The sequence below is a fragment of the Scomber japonicus genome, chromosome 10 (assembly GCF_027409825.1).
Source record: "Scomber japonicus isolate fScoJap1 chromosome 10, fScoJap1.pri, whole genome shotgun sequence".
NCBI lineage: Eukaryota > Metazoa > Chordata > Actinopteri > Scombriformes > Scombridae > Scomber > Scomber japonicus.
In genome coordinates this window covers 9,448,070-9,466,394 of record NC_070587.1, presented here as the reverse complement: position 1 = coordinate 9,466,394, position 18,325 = coordinate 9,448,070, and the positions used below count along the sequence as shown (strand labels likewise).

At 40.8% G+C, this 18,325-nt stretch overlaps 2 protein-coding genes across 2 annotated transcripts; one reads left to right on the top strand and one right to left on the bottom strand.

Moving 5' to 3' along the window:
- Window positions 1-98: 98 nt before the first annotated feature.
- Window positions 99-12,025, bottom strand: leng8 (leukocyte receptor cluster (LRC) member 8). Its single transcript, XM_053326566.1, has 15 exons — window positions 11,688-12,025; window positions 10,542-10,674; window positions 10,081-10,242; window positions 8,959-9,036; window positions 8,222-8,645; window positions 7,755-7,926; window positions 7,496-7,666; window positions 6,969-7,214; window positions 6,687-6,851; window positions 6,272-6,566; window positions 5,863-5,964; window positions 5,344-5,412; window positions 5,125-5,254; window positions 4,812-5,019; window positions 99-4,715 (listed from the first exon to the last, which is right to left on the bottom strand). The coding sequence occupies exons 1-15, from the start codon at window positions 11,726-11,728 to the stop codon at window positions 4,553-4,555; spliced, it is 2,559 nt and encodes an 852-aa protein (XP_053182541.1). The 5' UTR covers window positions 11,729-12,025; the 3' UTR covers window positions 99-4,552.
- A 3,308-nt stretch (window positions 12,026-15,333) lies between these two features.
- cdc42ep5 (CDC42 effector protein (Rho GTPase binding) 5) lies at window positions 15,334-18,190 on the top strand. The gene is made up of 2 exons (XM_053326585.1): window positions 15,334-15,475; window positions 16,296-18,190. The coding sequence occupies exon 2, from the start codon at window positions 16,301-16,303 to the stop codon at window positions 17,228-17,230; it is 930 nt and encodes a 309-aa protein (XP_053182560.1). The 5' UTR covers window positions 15,334-15,475; window positions 16,296-16,300; the 3' UTR covers window positions 17,231-18,190.
- Window positions 18,191-18,325: the final 135 nt, after the last annotated feature.

Here is an 18,325-nt window from a genome sequence, read left to right as displayed (position 1 = left end):
ACTCCTGAATTCTGTGGCCTCATTTTCTTACTTTTAGTCACTTGGCTTTAGATCCAGAAATATACCAGCAAGGTTAGATGATTTAAAAAAACACAGGATGCCCTTTATGCTTGAATTTTATTAGATTTTTTCAAAAAGGTAATATGTACACGATATTTACAAAATGGCAGTTTTGAATCAGATCTGTAGAGGTATGGGAAATGGGGACAAGGGTGAGGCATTGCAGATAAACCTTCAGCTGCAGTTGTTAGTGAGCTGCAACATAAACTATTAAAGCATTGCAGATGCAATACAATACTTACTAGTGAGTGACTAGTTGCACACGGCAAACGGTCACAAACATACTCAACATGAAAGGAAAAAGGAGGTGGAGGAGGAGAACATTTACTGGTTAGAAAGTTGTAGGAGAGATGAGAGGACAGCATGCAGGGGAGAAGGGGGGGGGAGAGAAAGTGAAAAGAAAGAAAAGAGAAGTTCAACTAATGAAGAGTTAAAAAGGGAAATGGCAGGAAATGACAGCAGAAGTGAGGGACATGGGAGATCTTTCACTGTCAAATATCAAAGGTGGGAGTTACAAAGACTGATGGAGGTATACAGTACATGGGAGCAAAAAAATACTGAAAACATGACTCAGGCATCAGAGGAAGAAAAAATAAAATAAACAGACATTCAAACTGAAAATGTGTATTGTTAGTTGTCTGGGGTGAAATTTCTACTATAAAAGAGAGGAGGGGAAAAAAACCAAAAAAACAACAACAACAAAGCGAACATCCTGGGGTTTTTTTCAATGCCGAGTATCTCACACTTTAACCCTGTGTATGAAGCCTCTGTTTACACTAAACCATCACAGTCATTCTCATCACACGTCAAGAAACCAGAAGGAAAATTCATAGCATGGGAGCACACACCACTAAATAAGAGACTTTGCCTGAGTAAGACTGCACACTGAAAAAAGAAAAAAAAAGAAGCTAAATGTAGGTGAGTTTTGAGGATAACAAAATGTTCTGTATGTCCAGACACATTGTTAGCTGCTGAGGGATGAAACTATAACAAGGGTCTACTGCAACTCTGACTCAAGAAGCTCTATCTAACAAAATGTGTCAATAAATTAGGTGAAAGAAAGAAAAAAAACCCTAAATAACAGGAACGAGTATTCTTTAAAAAAAATGCAAATGCATCTGGACAAACAGAAGACAACAATACATGGCGACTTTGTCAATCTAACATTGTTTTAAAGCTAAATCAGAATTATGTAAGAAAAAAAACATCTTTAAAGATTTGGGTTAGCAGCAAATGACATTAGCAGCAGATCAACATTTGACATTTCATTCTGTGAGGCTCCCATGTATTTTATCAGCTGTATGGCTTCTTTGAGTGGGTCAAACCAAGACTTGGATTGCTCACAAATTCACTCTCTCCGGCTGGCGTCTGGAGGAGGATGAGGAGGAGGAGGCAGCTGAGGAGGTTCGCCCACTGATCACTCCATGTGTTCCTGCAATGCAGCAGTGCTACCAGCTGAAGAATAAGAAGTCTAGCAGCGTGTAAGAGAGATTTATAAGGAGTGTGGAGGGGTTGGGGGGGGTGGGGGAGGGGGTAGCGAAGAGGACAGGGAACGAGGTAAATGAAGGGAGGGGGAGAAAGAAAACATGTTGAGATCAACAGTCAACAATTGACAACAGTTTGCAAAAACAGTAAAACCAGATTTACAAGCGTGTTCTGTCAAGCTGACGGAGCTTTGTCCTTTTGGAGATGTTAACAGGACTATTGGAGACTAATGGTTACTGCACATGTCATACATCTGTGACATCACTGGTTTGATCCCAGCCAGGGACCTTCGTTGAATGTCATACCCATCTCCTCACTATCCCAAGTCCAATAAAGGCAGAACTGCCCTATCAAATCCTGCTTGGTATGGACTGAACGTTAACCCGACACTAAACAGGAAACATGTGTTTCTCTTCAGGTAAAAGGACAAATTTAACAACCACATTTTTCTTGTCACTTGGGTTCAGATGTTACATCCTGGAAAGATTTGAGCCTGTGGTGTCATTTTTAGGTTAAACTGTGACAAACTGGAGCCTCTGCAACCAGCTCCTCCACTGAAGTATGAAGACAAATAACCCAATCCAATTCAGACCTGTCTGCGTTTAACTTTACATATTCACATAAGTGGGTCTAACAAACCCAGGGAAAAAAAACAAAACACACTTACCCGTGTGTGAAGAAAAAATCCTTCACTACACACTAACTAAAAAGAAACCACAGCAGTATCATACAATATTTACAAAAAATATATCATCTGTAGACAAGTTAACAAGTCAATTGTACAGCGAGCCTAAATCCAAATCTCATCCTGATCAATTACAACATTCTTAAATACCTCAGGCTCAAATTTCAACAGGGGTAATCAACACTGTTCAAATCAAAAATAATCAGATTATGAAATACAATATAGTTTAAATGTTTTTTTCTTCCAATTTCATCTCATGTGTTCAATATAAAGGACCCAATTATAGCATGATGATTATAAACTGCACATAAATCATCTCAGTGAGGAAGGTTCAGTCTGTTAGCGTTACATCCCCGGACATTTACCTGCTGTCTAATCACGGTTTGTATTCTAACAGATCCTTTCTTAAACAATTGGACTATCTCCCCGACTGCATCCACCACCAGAACAAATTACTAAAACACCAACTTGTGGAAATGGGACAAAATCACAACAGGAGTAAGGCTCACCTCAGTTCCACTACCACTGTAAGAAACAATGTTTTCATTACTGGAATCAGGCTGAAATTTTCAGTGCTCATTTCTGACAAATATTTCATAACTTTCAGAATAATGGACATAAAAGCACTAATCTACACTCAGCTTGCACGTCCCTTTTTATTAAAGATACTGTCCAAATAAGTTTAAAACTTTGCTTTGAGTTAAATACTTCATCATATGACATTCAGACAGCAGCGTGTATCTGTGCAGTAATATTGCTGAGATTGTACAGACTCCATTTTTGGCAGAGGATATCGTCAAATTTGTCATGACACTTAATAATCTAATAAACTGTTAATTTCCATAAAAATCAATGTGTAGCTCCATAATTATTTTCCTTTTGTCAAGAGAAAGGCCAATACTGCTGTCCAGAAAAATACAAGACGTAAAACATTGAACACAGATGAAATATGAGGCCACATGTCTGCAGTGCCGTCATCAATCTCCTTCCAGAGAAGTCCCTTTCTCTTACCAGCCTTGTAAACACCAGAGCCAGATGTAGCATACAAACCGCACACCGACATTCCTTCTTCAAGCTGCAGGTTCCTCCGCTGCTCCATCACGCAGAATTCACCTTCAGCTGTATTTCAACCTGGCAGCTTAGCTACCCCTGTTCCTTTTGAATAACAGCTGGTGAGGTTTACGAAGGTCAGCCTGGACAATGAGATGCATTTCATCAATGCACTCTGCCGTGTTGACAGGAACACGCTGGACTCCAAGTGCTGTCAGGATCTTCTCCCTGAGGATGACTGAAGCAGACTCCTTCTCTGCTTGTGACTGCACTGGGATTTTAAGATGAACTCAGCTTCCAGGGTGTGGAGATGTGAGGAAATCAACTTGATGAAAACCACTTGCCTGTATCTCTTGGCGTACACAAAGTCAATGCTCATTAGATTTGGACTTTTTCCTAATGCTGGCCAACCATTTCATAACTGAGTGGCAAGATGGATCAATATTAACTAAAATCACCAACAAACTTCAGATTTCAGTCCGTAGCTTTCATGTGCTGTATGGTTGTGGCCAATGAAGGGGATGACCAGCCAGCTGCTGATACTTTGAGGAAGCTGGGTGTAGGGCAGGCGCGCAGGACATACAAACCAAAGCTTCTTCTTTCAGATAATCTGCTAGCATCTTTTCACGAAGTGATCTCACAGTCTTTAAGCAGAAAATGTGAAGTTAACCTGATTCCATGGACTTGACTTCGAACAGGAGTGATGGATGAAAGACTTGAACGGCTGTTTGCGTTTCTCTTTTGGTTGACAAGGCTTGAATCTTCAGGTCTTGGAGCTATTGACTTGAAGAGGGAAAAAACATAACAGAACACTGTTAGCTTTGACATCTGACGGTGGTAATGGAACAGGAACCATGAGGGTGAGCGCCTCTCTGATCTGGTTCTGAGACTTGTTGGCCTCTAAACTCTGAGATTACATAATAATCCCAAATCTTAACTGTCCGCTCATTTTTCTGCATGACAAATGTATCTAGATAACTTGGGCATTAAGCTAACCTACAATATTTGTGTGACTGTGTGTGTACATACTCTCCCTCAAGTTAAAACAGTTCTTATCTCTGAGTGTCAGAAAGTTACATCTGCAATCTGAAAGCTTTGTCTTGCAGATGAGCTTTCTAGTATGCATCTGTCTATATGGGACTTGTATGGTTGTTAGTCTGCCACTACTCTACTATCTTAACTGGCTGAGGTGTCTGAAGTGCAATGCATTCAATATGCAAAGATCTGTGCTGGTCCCTAAGCATCTCCCTTCAATGTCTACCCTCCATCCCCTCAGGAAGCAGCCAAAGAGGCTGAGCTGGTTTTGCAGTCTATCTTTGTGGGGTCCGAGGGGGTAAATGTGACACCTAGCCCAGTAAGATAGGCCATACAGGAGTCTAAACATGAGAAGCCCAGATTGGACTGCACATACTCCACCGGCAAGTCGGGCCTAAACCTGCGGACAGAGGAAAAATAAAAATAAAAAGGTCAGAACTTAATTACCTGAATCTAATATTTGCAATTGTATCTTTTTTTTGAAAACATGACTTACGTTTTGACAATGGCCCGAAGCGCAATCCTTCTTTCCCTGTCTACAAACTTGTCAATGAGGTAAGAAGCCATGCGTGGGGCTTCCTGGTACAGCTTAAAGAAACGGCGATAGTTTCCTAATGCCCAGGCAGCACGGAGTGCAAGAGCATGACCCACACACACATCCGCCCGCAGGGCAGGGGTCAGGTACACCAACTCAGTGGTCAGATCTGGATGGAGAGAGAAATGGCCAAGTTAAAATGTGAAAAGGAAAACATGTCAAGGGTCAAAATGTGTTAGTAATGTGTGATAGGGGGCAAAAGATGTGATTATACCTCCAGAGTTTTTAGTGAAGATGTAGTACATCAATCTATATGCTGTAAACTCTCCAATGTTCTCTGAAGGATTGTCCTTATACAGGGCCTTCAGCTGAGTCTGGCATTGATTGAACTCTTCATGATCACCCTGAAGACAACACAACACAGTTACCTCCTATCTAAACATCAGGTATCACTGAAAGCTACTACAACATTACTGAAGAGGAGCCAACTCACCTTTTCCAGAGCAATGCGAGCGTGACACTCGTACACTTCCACCGTGAACTCAGTACGAACTCCCTGGACCTGCATGGTTGAGGGCAAAGATAAATAAATTAAAAAACACAGAAGAAAATGCTCACATGTAAACCTTGTAAAAGAATAAATAAATTAATAATTGCCAGAACATTATGAAGCCACAGTGAAGCTAATCTTTGGGATAGAAAATGTCATAACTGTCACAATTTTTTCCTATCAGACATTTGTGTGAAACGATGTCATAATCAGTGTATGAATTCTTGAATTGCGGTCAAAAATGTGTTTTATGAGGTCACCGTCACCTTTGACCACCAAACTGGAAGCAAGTTCATTGTTGAGTCTAAAGGGACCTTTGTGACTAATTTGAGAGAATTCCCTGACAGATGCCAGCTTGTTAACATAATGCCTCTGGACAAGCTGGCACGGAGACATAAACAAAAAAAGACAATGAAAATATAAAAAACAAAAAGTACTATATTAAAATGAAAGAAAACAAACCGTGAGGTCCTGTCGTATAGATTTCATCTGTTCACAGGCGTAGGCGTAGTCTTGGTGGGTTTTCCAGTGGGCTTTCACAGCCTGCAAAGATTTTCTCAGCACCTGAATGATAGAAAATGGAAAATGAAAAAGGTGTTGTGAGACATGAAATATACTCATCACATGTTTCATCATACAAACACCCCCTTCTTTCCCTTCTTTCATGTTGTTTTCCTCTTTACGGCACAGAGAAAAATTGATCAAAGTAAGCTTGCAGTGCAACCCACATTTAGTCTCTTTGAAAGATTTGAATGGCTGTGAAGAGGCTGTGTTCTCTGATCCCCACACAGAAAAAAAATATTATTCTGTGACTGTAAATCTGCAGCAAATACACATCTACAAGCACAGAGTGTAAAAAAGTATAACTTACATGCACAGGGCGCACAGTGGAAGGGTCAGGGGCACAAGTGAGCCTAAGGTAGGATTTGGTGATGTCCTGACATGTTCCCACAATGGGGCAGTCCTCCCAGCTGAGGCCCTCCTGTGTCCCATCAGGCAGGTCCAGAGCATTGATCGAGAGAACAAGAGGCTCTGAGCGAAGCTGCTTGTGGAAACGAGCTGCTCTACTCTGCTTTTTGGCTTCCCGGTTGGGGTCATGGAAATCCAGACCAGCATTGCCACCTTTCCTCTTCTTTCCGACTGCTGAACTGGAATCATCCATGTTTCTGTGTGAACAGGAAAGGGGTTATTAACAAGCTATCTCCATCGGAATAAAGTAGTGAAGAGGAATCCGCCATTTTAAAACTTAAAAGCCTACATTTGAGTAAGAACATGATTATAATTACCGTCTCCCTCTGTTGGCTTTTCCTCCTCTTCCTCGTCCTCTCTCTCCTCCTCCACGTCCTCGATCTCTGTCATTGCCCCGGCCGCGTGCCCCTTTCTGATTTCGTCTTGACAGCTGAGGTCTGAGGTCACTGGAGATGCTGCTGTCTGACTGTGAGCCAGAATCGCTGAGAGCACAGAGACACAAGACATTTAGAAAGATAAAAACTCTGGCTCTCTACAGTCATCAAACAACATGGAGGGACTGGAGAGGGGTGGATGGTGGGGGGTGTATAGTGTCTCACCTGCGCCTATGCCTTTGGCTGCTGCGGTCCCTGTGTCTGCTGTGGGAAGGGGATGGTGAGCGGGAGGAGGAACGTGAGGAACTAGAAGATGGACTCCTTTGAGAAAAGATATTCCTGTAGTGACCCAATCTGTGTCCACCACCTCTGCCTCGTGAAGCCGCCGCTGCACTTCCACCACGGCTAATTGAGCCATCTGTTGTCCTCTGGGATGGAAGAGCTTCCCAACGAGACTGTTTGACCTTCAGTCTACAAAAAAAGACCCAAATCTTAATGTGTTTTCAACATGCATATCATCAAGTAATAAGAAGTCTAGTTCCTTCCTACAGAGTTCACAACTGTTCAGAGCAAAATAAATCAATGACGTTTTGGTCTAAGTAAACCCAGGCTTCCTCTCTGTACTGAACTGTAACCAAATCTAAATACAGTAAATTAAAATCTACAACGCTGATGTGCAGTTGTCAATAGCAGCTTAGATGACAAATAATACAACAGACAGCAAACAAACACTAATCCACTTATAAACTCACTCTGGCAATGGCTCACGGTTCCAATCAATGGTGTAAGCAGAGCCATCCTTCAGCCGGTCCTGCAGAACTTCCTTCAGCACCTTCTCTGTGCGATCTTTGTCTTCCTCCGTCTCACAGGCTGTAAAACAGCGCTGCACATATTCCTTCATGGCTTGGGGCCAGTCCTGAGGCCTGGACAGAAGACATTCAAGGTCAATCCATTTTCCACAAAAAAACCCCTCCAAAAAAACAACACATTAGTGCACAGTGGAGTTCTTACCGTGTCTGAGCACCTCCAGATGCAGCACTGGCAGTAGCAGAAGACGATTGAGTTGGATTCAGTCCTGAGGGCTGCTCACCTGGAGGGAAAGCCTGATTGGAAACTGCAGAGCATTGAACCTGATAGGGCCTCTTGGAAATATTGAACTTCACAGAAGCGGTTCCAGGTGCCTCTGCAAGAACAAAAAAAGACATTAAAACTAACCAAAGAACATTTTCCTTAATGTACAACTAAAACAAAAGCCAGATTTCTGCGTTACATCTCCAACCCTCATCCTGACACAGCAGAAATTACATTTATGGTTGAAAAGTTTCAACATGACTGAAACAAGCATATTATAAGCTCACTAAACTGCAATAATGGGAAGCATTGTTAAGCCATAAGCTTATATCAAAACCTCTGTCGTGTTTCAGCTGACAGAACACATTTGTCAGCTAGCTAATAAAGTGTAGAAATTCAAATCTTACGTTTCATGCGATGCCAGAGCTGCTGTCCTTGTTTTTGGTTTTTGTTCTTGTTGGCCTCTCCTCTGCCAAGTCCTGGTACATACTGGCCCGGTTGTTGTTGGGTGGTATTCTGTGAAGGCTGGTAGTTGTTCTGGGCCTGAAAACCCTGACTGTAGTTTGGCCTTCCCTGGGAATGGTTGTAAACTTGCATTTGGTTGGGGTCACCAGGTGGATATGGCATGGAGTTGCTGGTGTTGTAAGCATTTTGTGATGGAGGAGGGGGGTACTGCGAGTTGGGTGGGGGAGGAATGGGAGGGGGTGGAGGAGGAGGGGGTTTCTCTGAGGTGGTAGGGCTCTGGGGGGGCTGGGAAGTAGCAGTAGGAGGAGGTTGTGGTTGGGAAGGATAGTTGGAGGATTGGTCTTCCATTCCAGGTACTGGAGGAGGCTGTGAAAAGAAAAGACAAAAAAGAAGCTATTTTAACATCACAAAAAAAACATTTTTTTGAAGACCCCACTACAAAAAAGGTTGTTATACGTTACACCAAAGACACTGCCATACTATAACAAAAATTAAGACATCTAAAAAGGTCATCAGTTATTGATCATGTCCACTGAATACATTTTCAGGTTTTGTAAAACCAGAAGGTGAGTGACAAACCCCATCATCAGTTAGGATCATGATTACATCTACAAGGTAGAGGGTCTATGACCAGTTATAAAATCTTTAATATTTTTGCCTAAAACTTTAAATTACATACCTGTCCGTTAGAGGTTGGAGCTCCTGGGTAAGGCCCTGGGGGTGCACCATACTGATTTGGTGGATAAGCAGCTCCATACTGTACATTTAGAAGAGAGCCATGTAGTTATTTTGGTCACATTCACTGTTTGTATAACTATTAAATTGGGGTGTGACGAATTCTCGCGTCAAGAAATCTCGCAAGACGAAAATGCGACAATACTTCTTGTCGAAGTGAATTTTGTCTCGCAAAGCTACAATTACGCACCAAAAAAAAAAAAAAAAAAAGACGATCGGCTGTCTATCGCTCATTCGCACTTCATGTCTTCTTTTTTATAAAGTCACGTGTGGATCATTAACCTTGTTACAGCTTCTACCTGCTGAGAAGTATGAGATGAGGAGAGGAGCAGGTTGACCTCAGGTCTCTACACTGAGAACCTGAAGTATGAGGAGCGGAGGAATCTAGCGCAGCTATCGAAGCCTAATGATGCCAAAAGTAAAATGAGTCACACTACCAAATTATAACACAATTTATATGTTGTTCTACTTCTGCATTTATGTGATACAGGATTTGTGCAATTTACTTGTATTTGTGTCTTTTTTATTAGCAATATGTTATAATTTGTGATAATTGGATTCTTTATTTAATTTATATTTATATATTAGAATTGTTTCTACTCTTTATAATTTACTTTTTGGTATTTGTGATTGTATCTAACTTTTGTATTTATGGTTGTTATTTCCATAAATACCAAAATTATCCATCTATATAATATCTATATGGGGAAACCTTTTACAGTGCTGCATACTGCATATGATAATTATATATTTAGAAAGTACAACTAAAGTGATTCATTACAAGATGTTAAAACATTTCAATTCAATTTTCATTTCCTCATTGAAGTTTTCATAAAAATATAGTCAAAATCTCGCCTCGTCTGGATCTCGTGAACCCAATATCGTGTCTCTTCTCGTGAGCTCGTGAGTGTATCGTCACACCCCTACTATTAAACCCTACTCTAAATCCTCCAACATGATGGTCTTGCTGGTGATAAAGAAGCTAACAGTGCTGAACAACCTACATTTACATCAAATGTTACAAGAATAAAATGTCGATGAGGACAAAATTCCTTTCTGTACTTACTGGACCCATTGGGTAGTAATAGTTATAGGGGTACGTATAACCAGGATACTGCTGCGGATTTTGCTGGTACCACTGATAGTACTGCTGCTGCTGCTGCTGCTGTTGCTGCTGCTGCTGCTGAATGGCAGTGGAGTCAGTCGCTGCCGGCTGAAACTGACCAGCCTGAAATGACACAAGCAGAAATAGCCGTCATGTTACACTAGCCATCAGGGACACAACTCACAATGCTGCAAGACTTTACAAAATGATATTTTACTTCTACGCTGCAATTCCAGACTAACATTTCATAAACCTTCTAGTCATTTCCTGAGGTTTCGCCTCTATCCAATTATTCTCTATTTGTTTGATTTTTGTTAATCGTTCTGATGTTTCTTCTGTGATTAGATCACGCACCACAAAGCTCAATATCAGACCTGACAAAGATCAAAAGACACACTGTTCACAAAGAGATATCAACTGACCTCTGCTGTTGTCCGGTTAGCTTGTGTAGCCTTAGCAGCGCTCTGACTCTTGTTAATGGAGGCTAAAGCTTGTCTTGCCTTCTCCCATTCTGGATTTTCATGAACCTGGCCATCTCCAGTAGCACCATAGGACCTGCCATCAACAAAAGAGAATTAGTCATGGAAGTTTCTGGTAGTAAACACAAACAGGCCTAAAAGTATTGACGTTGGCTGGTGCAAATTCATAAATATATCATGTTAACAAGTCATTGACTGGATAAGTTTAATAGGCCTGATCTGATCGTTACAAGATTAAGGTACTGGTTAATAGCTAATACTTTTAAGTTAAAGTCCCCCTCCTCTCAATGTTTGAGCTTCACTGTGCAGAGTTTGACACTTGAAGGCTGTTTCCACATTCATCTGCTGAAAGTAACAAATGTATCTGTGCTCACTGAAACCCCAAGTTTAAAGGGATGGGCTAAGAGTGTGATTTGGGACATCACAACTAGTTTGGAAGTCAATCCTGATCCGCTAGCCTGTGGAGCAGAAGCCAGTCTTAATCTTTCCATTATCTGATTAATTAAACTAACGGTTCTCAACCTGTGGTCTGGGCATATTATTTCTTTACCTAGAAGTTATAAGACTGCTCTGTTCACATGTTTCACTCTCTTCACTGTTAATCTGTCAATTTACAGCATAGACACTTATGAAACAACTAAATCTATCAGATGATGATCCCTGAGACTACATCTTATCAAATACGGGTCTGTGGCCTGATGTGTATCAATATGGAGGGTCCTTGAGTCCAAATAGGTTGAGACCTCACCTAAACCTCTCAGGTATAGTGTGTGCTAACATTAACCTGCCAACGTTAGCCAACTTACACATCAATGTAATTACATCAAACATTAACGCCAATGTATCCAGTGTTAGTTTATTCCAATATGGATTTGAGGAGTCATGGTTATATTAGGTAAACTAATCTAAACCAAACCAGCGGCCTGTGTGCGACGTTAGATGAGACAACACTGATCAACAACTTGAGCCAAGCTAACATAACATCAGTACTTTCAGACTGCTGTCAGCCATCAGCACTGTTTTATTATGTTAGCTGACCGTGTGTGGTTTTTTTTGGGGGGGGGGTTGTAGCTACAAAGTGGGACCTACCAGTTAGTTGTTGGGTTTGCTTGGGCCGTGTTGGCCGCCATTTCGCCACACACCAGAGTTGGCGTTAGGATGCTAAAGCTGGGATAGCTGCTAGTAGGCTGACGAGGAGCTAACGCTGCTAGCTTTAGCTCCGTGCTGCTACAGCTAAATAAACAAGGTGAAGACACAACGGCTAACTGTCGGATTACAACAAGAGCAACAAACGGAAACTCAATCACGCTTCTATCCTAACACGGCTATATTTTATACTCGGAGTCAATTTTTTTTTAAAAATGAAGTAAACACAGACATATTCGTTTCCTTCTCCGTTAACTGCCAACTTCATCTGACCGAGTTGCGGAGACACAAAATGGCAGATTAGCGAAATTGGCCAAGTCAAGTGACGTCATGCCGTTAAAACGTGATGTTATATTACCCTGAGTTTGTCTTCTCAGGCACAGTGCACGCCCCCCTGCACCAATCAGATGCCTGGATTACGTCACTGTCAGCCGTGGCTATTGTGCCTGCGAGGCTGTACGCAGGGGATAATACTACACTGAGCAGTTCCTTATTTTCTTTAAGTGCGCAGCTAAAAACTTTACCTCAGCCTAATATCCACAAACACGCCCAGTTAATAATATTATTAAACATATTGGGACATTTTGTTAATCCTTTAGCTGTCACCATGACAACAATTTATCTTTCACTACAGTAGATTCTATTTGAGAGAGTTATTATTTCACCCCCAAAAATGACAACCTATGGGTTTTTTTTCTTGTAGATTTTCAACAATAGATCAGGTTTTCTTACATTAAAAGTGCATACATTTTCCCCTTTACCTTCCTGTGAATCATACACAGCTGCAGGATGTGTGTGAGTGTGTGTGTGTTTGTGTATGTGTGTATGTATGTGTGTGTGCGTGTGTGCGCGCGCTTGTGCGTGTTTTACACAGAGGGGAGTCATTTCCTGTTGCACAGTCTCTCCCACACTTGGTCCGTGGCATTCAAGTCTTTTTGGACATCTCTGTGGAGGGAAAATAATATTTGCAACTGTTAAGGCTCGTCAATTTTACTGCACTGCAATGAAGAGCAGGGCTGACTATCTGTCCTTTTAAACAGAATCCTAAAATTAGTGTCATTCTTGTACCAAATCAAACAAAGCACTCATAAAAGAACATATACTTATAAATACGTATGTTCTTTTATTTGCCTTTTTTCAGGACTTGAGGGTGTTTGATATATTATTGCCTCTTAATACTTTCACAGTAAACACCATAATGTTGACAGAAAGACCAAAAGGCATTTCTTTTAAATCTACTTAAAAATGTCTTACTTTTGTAAGTGCTACCCTGTTTTAGACTATATCAGGATGCACAGCTTGCAAATAAAGAAAAAAATTACTGTAACCTATTGAGTATCATTTCCAGTCTATTTCTCACAATGAATGATATCATGTCCTGCTCAATGAATAATTTGTTCCCATTGTTGTCTTGTTGGCTACATCATCACACAAATATGTTGAGTATTTGTGACAAGATCTCACAAACAATGACTCACTACCTCGCACCATTGTATGACTATCTGCTGTTTGGAAATGCTTCTATTTCTCTAACCCATGGCAGGAAGCCGAGTGAGATGGATTCCTAAAAAGCATTTCTACCCTATACAATCATATACTCTATACATTACTGGTCAAACATATTTCCTCATTTAAGGAAATGGGAAGGTGTGTCTAAACCTATGACTGGTACTATATTTAGGCTACTAATACAGTAAGTGTACATGGTAATATTTTGTAAGTGTATTCCTGCTAATGATGATGCAAATTCAGGATTGTCCAGTGTTTTTTGGACAGTTCTTGGATTCCTGGTTTATTGTATGACTCAAGAGAGGTTACACACCAGAGTGACACCCTAAGTGGAGCAATAAATGAGGGCTGACTTCACCGACTACATTCCTTAAATGACAACATAATTGCAGTGTATTTCAAGTCAAACCTTATGAAAGTCAACATTTCATTATACTGTTATAGTGGTAACTATTTGGGGATTTTAGCAGTATTGGGAGAGTTTAACATTCACCAGTTAGAAATGAACACCTTTTCACATTTTTTAGTCAGATTACAGTATTTTTAAACCCATTATAGTTTAGAGTCAACTGAATTTAAAACCTGTGTGGAGGATAATTTGAAATGCCTTTTTAGAGCTTCATGCCAGGAATTAAAAATAGTATTACTTTATTTTACAACTGCATAACTTCCCAAGAAATTTCCTGGGCAGGAAGAAATTCGTAGAAACATATTTTAATTGGCATTTCTGTTGAGTTTATAAACAGTCATTGATTTTCAGAGGATTTGCCTTAGAAAGAGCGGCTCCATTTATCTTGTGATATTCTATATTTTTCTTACTGTCAACAAATCCCTTGAAAAGACCAAAATCAACAATAAATTGGTGCTGTAAGTACTCTCTGTGCAGCCAAAGTCTGATGTAGCTTGTTTCTTAGTCCCATAGAGCTCCATTGTCCAAAAACTATTAAAAAGACATCAATAAGCCAAACTATTGGGTCTGGGTGACTTCATTATTATGAACGTGGCTACTCCAGGCTATTTTAAATCAACCCCACAAAAACCCTCCTGCTGTAAAAACAGACCTCGTTCTCATTCCAGTGCACCAAATCCACTGTAGAAAATAGTCCCCAACAAATGCATCATTTATCTCTGTTTGTAACATCTGTAAAAACTGCAATAACCCAACTGTTGAAAGAAAGCCTTAGCCTTTTTAAAAAGTGTAATATCAGTATTTGCTGCAGTCCTGGGGATAACATGTCAGTTTTGGGGAGAAGTTAATACACATAGTTCAGTTACTTGTACAGTTTGCAGTAGTCGTAATTTAACTACAGTCATATCTCAGTACAGTTTTCAGCAGTTTACTACTTTGGGTAATACAGTTTAGGTAGCTAATTAGAAACTACATATTCATATGACAATGCCACCTGCTATTTGATTAAAATCACTTGTGGTTTGTGACCAAGATGTCTAAATAAAAAACTATGAATTTCCCCATTTAGCATTTTCCTGATTCCACCACGACTATTGCTCCCTATCCTCTCCATAAATCACATCTTGGGCTACCTGCCCTGGTTCCTAAATCAAACACACTTGCATTTTACTCCGTGTCAGTTTAGTTATGTAACAATATGAAATCCAGACCCAGACTGTGATCATGTCTCATACTTTGGATGTAGTTGAATTAAGTAGTTTTAGTTTAACACGCACATTTTTGAGAATAGATTTAGTTGAATCAGTTTTCATTGTGAAGTATGAAGTAAGGTTTTAAATTAGTTTCCCTAACACTGTGAACTGTATCATTTCTAACATGAAATTAAACGTAATCCTCCTTCACACAGTCATGTACCCTAGATAGATATTATCCTGTTGCTCAGCCCATAGCTCACAATTATAACACACAGTGTATAAATGGGGAAAAAATGTACTCTGTGGCTGACTGTTACTCTCGTTTATATTTAACAATGTGGTTTCCCGATCTGGTGAAGTCGACAGCAGCTTTTTGATCCAGCTCTTCTACCCCGATCAGCGCGTCGCGTCACTTCCTCGCTCCATGCCCATCCCTGTGGAAAAAAGAGAAACTTCACACAGACAAACGACGGCGAGGAAAAAGAGCGAGGGAAAAGTCCAGAGGCAAGCGAAAAACAAAACAGAACAACACCAAAAAAAATCAATAAAAAAAAAACAAATGAACAAGCAGGATACAGAAGAGGGAGCCCAGCAAACACCAGAATACACTCTTTGAAGTAAGTTTTCCAGTCTTTGAATGTTTTGCTGACGCTCACTCAGCTCAATTGATCAGCAGACTTTTATCTAATCGACCCTCTTCGTTGCTTCGTTTGTAGTACTTGTGGCTTTTGTTGCCTCTCGTTGAAGTTATTAATTAAACTGATATAGTCTTTAGTTGTTATTTGAGTGTCTTAAGGGGTTGGGGGGTAGGCCTGTAATGCTACAATCCCCTCCCAAACCTAACTCTCTCTCTCTGTGTCTCACTTTAATACACTTCAGGAGTGATTGCTTAAATACTGGTTTTCATTGGTGATGAAGAAACAGTTGTTATGTTGGTTTAGTGTAAAGTTTACACTAACACAGACTACCTCCTACTTTAATTATTGTTATTAAAATTGTTGCATTGTCTTTTTTTCCCCATGCTGGGATCAAAATGTAATACCCATCAACTTAGTAGTGGTGGTTAGGAGGTTTAGTTTTTCGTTGAGAAGATCTTGTTTTTATCCACACACACACAAACACACACACACACCCCTGAGGGTAGAGAAAAGTATGTGCTAGCGTTGCATGAGTGTGTCTCAAGTACAAGTCCCAGCATGGCCTTCACAGCCGCACCAGTGCCAAAATGATCGTTGGTTTCCCACATTATTGCACAACATGGTGAAGTTCTTACACAGCCTTGTCTTATCAAGAGGCTGGAAATCTGTTCCAGTATTTCACTCGCTCCCCACACATTTTCTTTGTCATATGTAGTTGATTCACTTTGTGCTGCCTTCAGTATATGACCTTTTCCTTCCCTATTTCTGTCCTCTGCTCCCCTTTATCTCAATCTTTTAGCAGTCATGCCGCTTCACAAATCATCCCGGGCCCCTCGCCTGGACCCTACCATGATCTCAGCCCCACTGGGTGACTTTCGCCACACCATGCACATCGGTAGAGGAGGTGATGCCTTCGGTGACACCTCCTTCCTGTCCACTCTTGGTCCAAGTTCACCCAACTCTGATGTGGGGACTACAGGGACCGAGTCGGCCGCTCAGGCGCCAGTCAACCACAGCGATCTCCACACAGATGCTCTAGATGGTCCAGAGAACAATGAGCTTCAGCACTCAGAGTCAGTATCTTCATTCACCTTGGATCTAGACCTGGATCTGGGCCCTTCTATGCTGGGGGATGTACTGGGCGTGATGGATGGATTGGGACTTGATGAGGAGGATGTGTTCAGTCCCAAAAGTGGTCCAACATCCTCAGTGGAAACGAAGCAGGGAAAAGGAGCCGTGGAGATGTCTCTGAACATGCAGAACGAGCTGAATGGGAAGAACTTGGTTGGGTTGGATGGAAACCAGGTGGGAGACAGCAGAATACCAGATGGGAACGGGATCAAGCCAAAGGGGCTACGACCAAAAGTGCGGTTCAGCGACAAACGTGAGGAGATCATTCGCCAGGCGTCTGAAGAGGAAGAGGGTCAAGGCTTTGACTTCCAGGATGAGGATCAGCTGGCGTGTCAAAGTCCAACAAGGGGTGAAAGTGAGAGGAGCGAGAGCCTAGTAGGTGGAGGTGACACCAAGCTCACCAATCATAAAGTAGATTTGCCTCCTAGTCCTGCCTCGTCACATAGCTCAGAGTATGAAGGAGTGACCCCGTTGGACAGGAGGAGGGTCGACAGCTGCCACTCAGAGACTGATTCGGAGGAGGAGGAGGAAGAGGAGGAGGAGGAAGAAGTAGGAAAAGGCTACACATTTGAAGATGAGTTTGATGATGAAATTGGTCTATAGGGGGAAGGTCTGGTTTCCCTTTGAAAATAGGTATTAGCTGTCAAGTAAATCAAGTATACTGTATTTTCCTTCATTCATTATTTCAGTATCATTTGAATGGGAGTCTAAAGCTGAATATACCAACTGGATTTTTCAAGACTCAGAAAGCAAACTTGAACAGTTTGAAGACGATGTTGCTCAACTGGAAACAACATATTTATGTTATTATCTATGAGGGTAACGGATTTTCCAAAGACAGACGTTGTGATCAGATAAAAGCAGTGTCATTTAGGTTTTTACAGTCAACGGTTTGTAGCACTTTGATTTATTTCATTCACCTGGAAACTTTGCTATGAAACTGACACTCAGTGGAAAGTTTGATTCAGGCTACATGAATGATGCTCGCTTGAATTTTTACTGTCTTACGTTTGCCATCTAAACTGTTTATTGATCTTTTATATTATAGTGCCTTAAAGGGAGGGAGCTGTATATTTACATTATTTTAACGTGCTATATCAATGTCTGTTATTCATATTGCATGTTTATTACGATCTAAATGTCTTTTTTTGATGTATTTGATGAGCTTTACAAACCGATGGTTTCCAGAGACGACGTCAGAAAATAAAAGTTATCCTGTGTATAATCAACTGTGAACTGTCACATTCCACATCTGATAATGTGAGCTTCTCTGGTTCAGACTAAATGTGTTTTCAGCGTGCAGTTATTATGTTTTCATACCTACCAAAGCTATTCTTTTAGGATGTGGGGCTGGACTAATGCTAAAATGCTAAAGACAATCATGGAATTTAAAGTACACATTAGGCTTTTTATTGAAAAAGTATTTTATTCCATAATGCTGTAAAACTGGGAGACCATTATGCTGATCTGTTGAAAATGCTGGTTTGAACACGTTATCCTGTGGTTTAATAATGAGTACAGTGAAAACAATAAAACAATTATTGGGATTTAAAAAAAAAAAAATCACCAGACTCGACTGACTTATTTTCTTTGTCAATGACTCCTGGGCAAGTGCTCACTATTCAGAGTGAATCTCAAGACCTGGACTTTTATATTCAAAGTAATTCACTGCTTTTCTCTATTATAGTAAAATACAAA